This window comes from Choloepus didactylus, chromosome 7 (assembly GCF_015220235.1).
Source record: "Choloepus didactylus isolate mChoDid1 chromosome 7, mChoDid1.pri, whole genome shotgun sequence".
Classification (NCBI taxonomy): Eukaryota; Metazoa; Chordata; class Mammalia; order Pilosa; family Megalonychidae; genus Choloepus; species Choloepus didactylus.
This window is the reverse complement of record NC_051313.1, coordinates 8279700-8290387: the sequence shown is the minus strand read 5'-3', so window position 1 is coordinate 8290387 and position 10688 is coordinate 8279700. Positions and strand designations below refer to the sequence as shown.

The 10688-nt window shown below is 49.6% G+C and overlaps 1 protein-coding gene across 1 annotated transcript; it reads right to left on the bottom strand.

The window, feature by feature from the left end:
- Window positions 1-2780: 2780 nt before the first annotated feature.
- On the bottom strand, window positions 2781-5074 carry CITED2 (Cbp/p300 interacting transactivator with Glu/Asp rich carboxy-terminal domain 2). The gene is made up of 2 exons (XM_037844537.1): window positions 4872-5074; window positions 2781-4512 (listed from the first exon to the last, which is right to left on the bottom strand). The coding sequence occupies exon 2, from the start codon at window positions 4502-4504 to the stop codon at window positions 3701-3703; it is 804 nt and encodes a 267-aa protein (XP_037700465.1). The 5' UTR covers window positions 4505-4512; window positions 4872-5074; the 3' UTR covers window positions 2781-3700.
- Window positions 5075-10688: the final 5614 nt, after the last annotated feature.

The window sequence follows — 10688 nt, the reverse complement described above, 5'->3', positions numbered from 1 at the left end:
CAGACACTCTTATTTTCATAAAGGGTGTGAATTCCTGACTTTCCCTTGATTAAAAAAAAAGAAACATGTTGCTCAAATATATGCTGTTTGCTTCAAAAAAGAAAACGAAGCCTTCAGCAATGGCAACAAACAATAAAACAAAAAACCTCCGAGGAAGCAGCTTTCCTTTGACCTTCTAAATGAATTCCACAAGGGGGCGAAAACACCTAATGGTCGGGGACTGCAAAGTTTCTATTTCAAAGCCGGTCACCCATAATAGAGAGTGGATTAATATTTTTGCTCTAAAGGATCTGGCCTTTACTGTTGACATCAATTTATAGCCATCCCAGGCGTTTACAGTAGTAAAAGTCACAGTGACCATAAACGTCCCCATAGATGTCCACCTTCTGGTACGTGTGCTCTAGCCTCACACCCCATAAACTGCGGTGATTAGGTAACTGTTCTTCAAAGACCGTTCCCAGAGCTGTACCGTCTTCATCAGCTCCAGCAGAGCCACTGCCCCCAGATTTTATCTGCCTCGAGGCAGAGGTACGATTCTGATTGAGTGCTTATTTTTCTGACGTGGAGCTAAGAAGTTGCACTGTGGCTTATCGGGGATCTCTTGAAAATCAAGCGTGGAGCATCCATTTGGGAGCAGAACCTGAAGGACAGGGCTCTCTTGTACCATACTGGAACTTTTTGAAAAACAGCCAAGGTACAGAGGTCAAATTTCCCCATATGCTATAAGCAACGGAGTAGGAAGCAAGACCACAAAAGGTTTTGCAAATGTCTGCCAGCGGCTCTAGTGATCTAGGTCAGTCTACAGGTTTCATTAATTAGGTTGTGCAAACAAGGAGTTATTTTTCTCTGCCTCAGAGCCACGCAGATATCACATAGGCTCTGCTCAATTGTTGATCGAGAAAGAGTTTTAAAGAAATAAAGATCGTTCAAGAGAATGGAGGGGTTGGGGTGGGGGGAGGGTGCTTGTATTTTTACTGCAGAGAAATGGTGCTTTAACCCAGCTCCTCTGTTTGTGTCCTCTGTTCTAGCAGGGGCTGGCTCAGGATCTAATAATAGTTGCTCGCTTCTGCATACGTGTTCCGGCGTTTGAGCTGCAAGAGGAATTTAGTGACAGAGCAGGTGCTGTGGCTTATTCCCTGGCAGAATAAATGGTGAAGGGTGGTGGCAAGACAATTCTTTTGCTTCTTTCTTTATGTGAAAAACAATGCCTCCAATTGCCTTTTTTTTTTTTTTCCTGGCACAAGTAAAAAAGAACTAGAATTGCAGTATTAATATGTATGTAAACATATTTTTTCACTTGAGCCTCTGGAAAAAAAATAAAAAAAAAAAAAAAGCAAAAGAAAAACTTACCGTGAAAATGCTTAGCCAGGAAGATTTACTGCTGATTGCAGATTTAAGAATTGACATGTCTTAGCTAAAGAACACTTCAGCTTTAACTATTAATGTGGGAAATCTGGGTCAGCTTTAAAAAGAGGTGAAAAGTTTTGAATGATTCAATGTGGTCTCAAGAAATTATTTATTTAGAACATAATTTTTGTCACAAAATATCAATTATAGAGATTTAAAAAAAAAAACAAAAAACAAAAAACCAGTGGGGTGTGCATCTTAATTTTACATGGCCTGCCTTGGAAATGGAATTATAGAATTCAGGAGATTTGAATTATACTTATATTAGTCTTTATGTCACTCACTCAATATACCACTCCATGGCCCCCTTCTGTATTTTTTTTTTAATTATGAAATACAGGATTTAAGATGAGACTCTAAGAGTCTAAATAAAATACTAGTTTAAAGTACTATTTTGTAAGTACAACCCCAATTTTTTCCTCCTCCCCAGTAGGTTAAGTACAAAAGTCTATGTATTTTTTTCTTGAATGTAGGTGTGTTTCTCCTGTAAACCTAAATCATGAAAACATGAAGTGGGAAACAAAATTGGATTCCTTCTCCTTCCCACTGGCAGCAGTTCAGATTTTAACATTACTTTTTCCTTGACTGGATTATATAAGGTATAACTTGATGCCCACTTAACTGTAGTTACCATCTTCTTGATAATTCATGAAGGTAAAAATAAAATGATCTTGTCCTTCTGTGCTTTGCACCCAATGCAGGTAACAGAAAAAGCTGTGGCTTCTGGAAAAGAGTATACTTGAGAGGGAACATCTTGTGAACACTGTAATTTGACCTTTGAATCAACCTTGCTGAGTAAATTTTAAATATTATAGAACAAAATAGAAAGCCTCAGGGTGGAATTCTGCCCCCTTCCTCTGAGAACTACAACCAGTCAGAAGCTATTTCAGAGATCAGACTAGAAAACGTGTGCCTCTCCTTAGCATTTTTGCTGAGAAAGACATTTGTCACTAGAGATAATGGTACATCTATTTAATGCCACCCTCTGTGACCAGTATGTGATCCCACTGTCTCCGTCTAAGCAGTTGAATCAGACAGAAGCCCAAGCACTGGACCCTCCCCCCGCAAAGTGAAAAAGGTATTTATAAGATTCAGTATTACAAATGTTTATAACACTCAAATCTGGTGGCAATTAAAAAAATAAAACGTTCTTTGACAACTTCGCAGCTTTTGATCAAACCACACTAAGAGGCGCTACAATGATAACAATGAAGCATTATGCCAATTCTGTTAAATCCTGTTCTGACTTAAGCTCACCATGACCTGTTTTAGTGTCCTGTAACTTATCCCTTGGAATGCTTATTCCCATCAGCAGTGTTCAACTTAAAAGAGAAAAAGCAAAAGCCACCCCCAAATGACTTCTAGAAAACGAGTATTTCTTAACTTTTTATTGACATTGGCAAATTAAAATAGAATAAATTAACAAGTATTTTTTCAAAAAAATGTTTTGTACAAAAATACTGTCAAAATTTCCTAAAAAGCTTTCAACACAGTAGTATCTTTTCATGTACTGAATATAACTATTAGCACAGTGTCAAAAATGTTGAAGACAGAAACAAAATAAAAACCTGTGAAATGTTTCCCACCGACGACATTCCACGCCCGATTACTGTCTGTACATGTGGGGGAGGGGAGCCAACTCCAAAGTGACCCGGTCTGACTTTTCCTGACCCAGAACGGTTTGGCCCACGTCTGTTTAATCTTCCAGTTTAGCATATTTTAAAAATTAGTCTGTACTCAGATGCATAGTTAAAAAAACGAAGCGAGATGGCAGAGTTTGTGCAGTAAATCTGCCCTTCAAAGTTCATGCAACCAACTAATGCAATTTTTCCTTTCACTCGGAAATCTGAAGGCAGTCCAGTCATTTGAAACCGACTACAAAATCCACAAGATTAAGCAGTTTGCCAAGATTAATATCTAACAGTTGAGCACTGGAGAAAGTGAGGAAGTCAGGGGTAAAAACAAACAACAAAAAAGACCAAGTTAGCTAGATATTTCAACTACATAAGGGAGGTGACTGTCAAGGCTACAAAAACGAAACAAAAACAGAAAAAAAAAGTGGCAGCAATTTTTTTAAACCAATTTGTACAAGTTTGTAGTTTACTTTGTTTCCAAGTTCTCAAACCTTTCACGATCTGAAAAGTGAGATACTGTGTCTAAGGGAATGTGGGTTTTTTTTTTTTTTTAATTTTTGTTTCTTTTCTTTTTTCTTTTTTTCTTTTTTTTTTTTTTTTAATTCACGCCGAGGAAGTGGGGCTTGGGTTTTCCTCTCGCCGGGGGGGCTCGCGAGCAGTCAGCAGCTCACTCGGCTGGGCTGCTGTTTGCACACGAAGTCCGTCATGAAATCAAACTCGTTTTGGCCCAGCCAGAGTTCGGGCAGCTCCTTGATGCGGTCCAAACCCATTTCTATCACTAAGGACATGAGGACTTCCTCGTCAATGAAATCAGTGTCAATGACGTTGGGCGGCATCATCGCAGCGGGGACGTGGGCCACCGAGGCCGGCACGCTGCTGCCGCCGCCGCTGCCGCTGCTGCCGCCGGCGCCGCCCGCGGAGCCGCCGGGGGTGCCCGGGCTGCCGCTGCCGCCCGCGCCGCCGGGGGTGGCGCCCGCGCCGCCGTGCTTGGCGTTGCAATCTCGGAAGTGCTGGTTTGTCCCGTTCAGCTGGTGGCCGGCAGCCGGGTGCAAATCCGGCATGTAGTGGTTGTGCGGGTAGGGGTGGTGGTTGAAATACTGGTTGTTGAGCTTCTGCAGCTGCATGCTGGCCGGCAGGGAGCCCCCCTGGCTGGCCACCGGGGGGCCCAGGAACTGGGAGTTGGCGAACCTGGCGGCGGGGGCCAGCGCGCTCGGGGGGTGCCCGCCGCTCACAGTCCCCGGCCCCATGGCGTGCCGGACGCCGCCGTTGGCGCCCATGGTGCCCGCGCCGTAGTGGAGGTGCTCGCCCATCAGGGCGTTGAAGGCGTGCGGGGGCTGCTGCTGCTGGTGGTGGTGCGGGCTCGGGAACTGGCCCATGCCCAGGCGGTGCGCGGGGTGGTGGTGCAGCCCGTTGGTGCCGTCGGGGAAGCGCCCGTGGTTCATGGCCATCATATGCTCTGCCATTTCCAGTCCTGCGAGCGAAAGGGACACACGGTCAGCCCCGCGCGGCACGGCCCCCCGGATCCCTCCCGGACGCCCGTCGGCCGCAAGCCGAGCCCCGGGAGCCCGCCAACCTGCCACCCACCGAGCCGGGCGCTGCACCCTCTCCACGGTCCTCTTCCCGCGATCGGGGTGGGCGAGCCCAACCCCGTCGCCCCCCGAAGGGGCCAAGGAGAGGAAGTGCCCCGGGCGGGCCGCGAACTTGGGGCGCGCCTCGGCCCTCCTCCGGCCGCGGCTGCACATCCTGTTGTTATCCCCCGCCCCGCCTCGCTCCCGGCGGGCGCTGCCTGCCTTCGGAGGCCGGCCGCCCCGCAGCCTCGCCCGGGCTCACCTTCCGTCCGGGTGGCGTCGGCTGCGGGCCCCGCGGGCGCGATCGGCGGGCTCGCAGCGCGCTCAGCGGCGCATAGGGCTCGGGCTTGCGGGGCGCGGCGGGCCGGGCGCCGGGGGCCGCGGCCAGGGTCCGAGCCGAGCCTTCGATCGCTCCGGGCCTGCGCGCGCCAAGGCCGCCGGCTCCGCCAACAATGAGCTGTGTTCGGGGGCGCCGAGCTCCCATAATATAAGGAGCTCGCGGGGGCGGGGCGAGCTCCGGGCCGGGCGGCGCGCAAACCCGGAGCGGAGCGCAGCGCGCTGGACCGGGCCGAGAGACCCGGTCCCGCGAGCGGCCGCACGTGCGCAGGCCCCGCAGTCTCCGCGGGTCCGCAACCTCGGGTCGGCCCCCACCCCGCCCAAGCCGGGGCCGACTCGCCACGCCCCTGGCCGGCCCCCCAGACCCGCTGCCACTCGGCTCCCCAGCGCTCTGACCGCCTCTTCAGGAAACGGGGTGCGCCCCACGGCCTCCCGGCTGTGCCAAGCCTTCCCGGGCTGCAGAGGACGCCGTGCGGCCGCGGGAGTGGGGGTGGGGGGCTTTTACTCGCCGGCAAATCGTGTCCCCTCCCCGCGCGCGCTCGCTTGTCCCGCCTTTGTGTCTTTATAGGACAACGCGTATACGCTGCGCGATCCGGATAGTGTGCGCGTAGACGTGTTTCCCCCTCCCAGCAAGGACGGAGCGGGGCGGGGGCGGCTGCAGGTGGACCGAGCGCGGCGCCGGCCTCCCCTCCGCGCTCCGGCCCGCGCTTTCGGGTGCGCCGCTCCGGGGACGTGGGCTTCTGCTAAGTTTGCGTTTGCTGCTCTGGGTCGCTTTGGCATCCGAGCCGAGGCGGCTCTGCTCTGTAAACAAACTCAGCAATCCTCGTTCCCAGATCCACCTCTTTGCATAGACACAGTTTCTTGCTGCTGCTGCCGCCCTTGATCCGGGAGGTGGGGGTGTGTGCAAGGCTGCACGGTCTCCCTCCGGGCTCGGCCGGACGGTTTGGGGGCTGATTTAGAAACGAGCGGGTTTGTAATTAAGAAATTCGAGAGCTGAGGAAGGCTGCTGCAGCTGGAAAGGAAAACAAATAGATAACCTGGTAAATAAAGTCGCTGTGGGAGGTGGGCACGTAGCTGCACGTCCCCTGTGGCACCGGGCGCGCGCGCACCGCCCGGCTCTTTGCAGGGAAATTGTGCAGCGGGGCAAGAGGCAGCGATCACCGCCCTGCGCCCCCAAATGCCGCTCAACCAGCGGGCTCGCCCCTCGGGCTCAAGGGCTTGCAAATCAAACCCTCACACTCGCCTGGCGCTCTCTGCCTTTCTCAGGCGGGGAAACCGAATCGTTTCCCCAGCCCCATGATAGGGCCGCTCCGAGCTCTTATATTGCTCTTGAACGGGGTAAAACCGAGCTTAGCGCTCCGAATAAGGACTTCTGTTCAGAGTTGCTGCTTCATAACTCGATGGTCGTGGAAGACTTCCTGCTGCAAAGAGCGAGTTGGTTTTATTTATTTTTTTCCTTCCTCCGCCTTGTTGCTCACTAGACTTTTTTTTTTTTTTAAGGCCTTATTTCTTGAGGGCTGGAAATTATGATACATTTCCCCTTTCAGGAATTTGCAAAAGAGAACCTAATCCTGATGTGTTTCCCTCTGTTACCCTGTGTTCCTCTAGTTAGGCAATTAAAAAAATATATCTATATATATTACTTTTTCTCTTCCTGTGTTTCCTTTTTCAGGGTCTTGTGCATTTATTAAACGTGTATGTAATAATTTCTAAAACTTCAAAAATATTTACTTTTTGGAGACCAGCACAGAACACGTTGGGTTGTTGTTTGCACCAATCCCCTTATCGGCTCACCCTCACCCCCCCCCCCAACCTGTGCAATTACAGAATCAGAGGTTTGGAAGTTTCTGATAAAAAAAAATGGACTCCAAAATCTTGGCCAACCCCAACGCAAAAATTGCCGAATAGATTGTTTACTTCCCTTAGCTATGCAGCAGAGTCTTGCGACAGGAGAAACACTCACTCTCAAACGTCTAATCTAAATTGCAACTGCAACTCTTAAGGAAAGGGTGCAGCTCTGGCTCCCGTGGTTCCACTGACTATTGGGAAATTTCCTAAAGGTCACTTCCCCAACCCCCACCCTTTAAATGGAAAATATTTCTGGACCTGCCTGTTGGAAGAGAGCATGCTTTATTCACAGATTTGTCTCTCTGATGAGTTTTCCAAGCACCAGGCACCTTGTCACTACCTGGCGCTACCACTAGGACAAACCTGGTGTAAAGGAGGAGACAGGTGGCCGCACTGTGAGAGACGGCATGACAGAATTAAACACAAAGACTTCTGGAGTATGCAGGACGGACACCGAACCTGTCCTGGTGGCATCTGGGAAGGCTTCCCAGCGGAGGTGGCTGCAGTGGAGCCCTGCCGCAGAGTAGGCTGCAGGCCACGGCAGGAGGGCTAGGCCACTGCTGGGCTCAGTGGTGCTGCAGAGATGGGCAGAACAAGGCCTGCAAGGGCTGGGTGCCCCTAAGCTGAGATATTTGGATGGTATCCTGAAGACAACGAATGGAAGGCCTGGGAACCTGTGAGATAAGATTGATTTTGGGTTTCGGGAGATCAGGGCGGCCCTGTAGAGAATGGATTGAGACACAAAGAGGGATGGAGGCAGGGAGCCTAGGTAGGATCAGTTACCACAGTCTAGGGGTATGGGAAACCCTGATAACCAGGGTTGACCCAGTGAGCCCCAGCAGGGAGGGTCAGTGCTGCCCCCAATCACCCCCACATTCCTAGGTGAGGGAGAAGCTGGAAGGCACAGAGCCCTCCTGCCCTCAGGGAGGGACGCTCTCCAGATGGCCAGCCGGCCGTGGTCTTATTTCTTCATGTCCTTCCTGGTTTGCCTTCCCAACCATCCTACCCAAACAGCAAGCCCCTCTCTGCCCCCCACCTGCTTCCTGCTTCCCCTTGGTGCCTTCCCCACTGGGCACTTGGTGTATGCAACTGTCCACTCTCACTCTCCCCTAGAAGGGCTCAGCCAGTGTGGAAACCAGAGGGGCAAGTATTATTTTTCCACTGAACAGGTCAGTGAGTGAGTGAATGGATGGATGGATGAATGAATGAAATACAGCACAGGTGCCCCGGGACCCTTAGCCGGGGGAAGGGGGGGGGGGTTCAGGGACGATTTCCCGGGAGGTGACTCAGAGGCGGGAGTGGAAGAACCCAGCAGAAACAGATTTTGAAAGCGCTTGTACTTGTGTGGTGGGAGAGGGGGTGGGATGTGATGTTGAGTTGCCCAGTTCACCCGAATTGTCTTCCTTAACCCCCTCGCTCCGCCGGCGTGCAGGGACTGCTCTCATCACCTGAGAAAGGAGGGCTTTGAGGCTCAGAGAGAGAAAACAAAACCAAGAAAACACGGCTGCCTTCTGGGGGAGAGAGAGAGGCAGCCAGAGGCAGACCGTGGCGGGGCCCTGGCCCCTCTGCCCCCCGTTTCCCCAGTCCTAACTGGGGAGGAAATCACCAGCATCACCTGTCCCTACTGCCTGCTTGTGGGCCATAATGAGGCGGGACCCTCGGATTGGCCTTGGGTTTGACCACAGTCCCAGTTTCTGCCTTTCTCCTCCTCGCTCCTCTTCTCCCCCATTCCCGGGGTCTGTGATGGAAAATCTGGACATTTTGCTGATCTGTGGTATAATTTGGGGCCCAGGCTCATGGTCCAGGAGCTGTGGGTGACCCCAGCATCACAGTCAGAACATGTGGTTAACAAACCTCACGTTATCTGGAAGTTGAATCAATAATGTCCTACACGTATGTGTGCTTGTGAAAATGATCTATGCATGCCATTTTTAAACATGCAGATTTTGTTCTAATTGATAAAGTAGGAAATGACTTGAAAGCATTACTAAACTCACACTAGTGTTTCTGCATTTGATAAAAATATCGCCAGCACCGTGTGGGGGTCGGTGAAATGATCTTATTAAACGCAATGAGGTTGATACCCGCCGTCTCGCTGGAGAGAGCTGGGTAAAGTAAAGATTCCAGGACATCATCCCTGAAGCTCCAGGTTTAGAGGGTGGGGAGTGGGGCCCCAGGGTCTCTTTATTTTTCAAAGCTTTCCGGTTGGTTCTGATGCTGGGTCAGGTTTGCTGGCCCACAGCTGGGTGGCAACTGAGCTTATTCTCCCAGAGACCCGCATGTAGCATAAGCCTGGTTCCTGCGTTCAGTCCTGTTCCCGGGATTGCTGCCCCTCCCCCATGACTGGAATTTTGCCCATCTTTGAAGATCCAGCTCAGTTGACAGCTCCTTTTTCAAGCCTTCCCTGATCCACCAGATGGAAAGAATCCTGGCTCCCTTGGTGCTCCCAGCACACTATTTTCCCATCTCCCTTTATGACTTTTTGTGGCTTGTCTGTGGGCACTGGAGCTCCCTGTCCTGTGGTCTCCTGTGTGGTGCCTTGACAGGCCCTAAGGGGCTTCCCAAGTCCATGCGCACAGCGGATCTCTACAAACGCTTGCTGGTCAAGAGGGTCGCCCTGTGCAAAGGTTCTTTCCAGGTATTCGATGTTCTGTTAGTCTACAACTTTAACAATGAACTTTAGAACATTCCGATTAGTTTTGAAGTTGGATGAGGTATTTTGGAAAGCAGTAGAAAAATTCAGTGACCTTAATTAGAGAAATGCTCCACCCAAAACAGGATTATATTCAATAGAAGGCACCACTGGGACAATAACAAATTACATGGGTATTGGATGGGAAATTATTGACTAGATATAACAAGCTCAGGAGAAAAAAAAAATTGTGGGTCATCTGAGCTATTGGTTGACCAGCAGGCAGCCATGGAATGTTGTTATGAAAAGAGAAACAATTTGGGTTGTGTTAGTGAGAATTTTACATGCTGGAGCTGGAAGTAATCCTTTTGCTGCATTTGGCCCTTCTTAGAAATCATGGTTGGTTTTTAACTTTACATTTTTAATAAAGGGTTCTAGAAACTAAAGAAGGCTCATTTAAAAAGAGGAAATATATTTTAAAGGAATGGGAAATGGGAATTGTAATGGTTATTTAATCTGGGGAAGCAAAGGCTGACAGCTGACTTGATACATATGTCCTGGTATACACACAGGGAAACTAATATGGTGGATCCTTTCCAGATGTTTCCACCGAGACAAAGAAAAAAGGAAAGCGTTTCTAAAAAGAAAGCTTTATCAGTGATTGTATGCTGCAGACGTTGAATGTTTTCAACTGCACTTTCAAGTGCTTTCTGTATTAAGGTTTCTTGTTTGATTTTGTTTCAAAGCATTGTTCTGATGTTAAACAGTTATGAAAACGAATGTTTTGGTAATACCTGAAATCATGGAGCTCTAGTTCTGAGTGGGACTTTTAAAAATAATCGTACCCAAACTCCCTCATTTTCTAGATGAGAAGTCTGAGGTCCTCAGAGGTTAAGTGACTTGCTCATAAAGTTCATGAAGAACTTCCTAAACATCGGGATTTCAAGACAGCAGAGCAGATCATCAGCGAGGCCTGAGTCTTCACGACGAGTTCAGTGAGCAGGATAGAAATGGGTTGAAGGTTTAGATTGATCAGCATTTCCCAGCTGACATTTGATGGTATAGACGGGCAGGTTGTAAAAAGCAGCAACAGAATCTGCATCCATTTCTTATTTTTTTTGTTCAAGTGGGAAGGAGAATCATTTAAATGTATTTTCCCATTTCAAAATGGAAGTCTGAGCATCTGTGTGTGTGTCTGAATGAACCCTCAGAGCAGCTCGTGGACTTCTGATGAGCTGGTGACCACCGTGTTAGAACTTTAAG

Coding starts and splice junctions, on each gene's coding strand:
- CITED2 (XM_037844537.1), bottom strand. CDS start 4,504: ATGGCAGAGCATATGATGGCCATGAACCACGGGCGCTTCCCCGACGGC.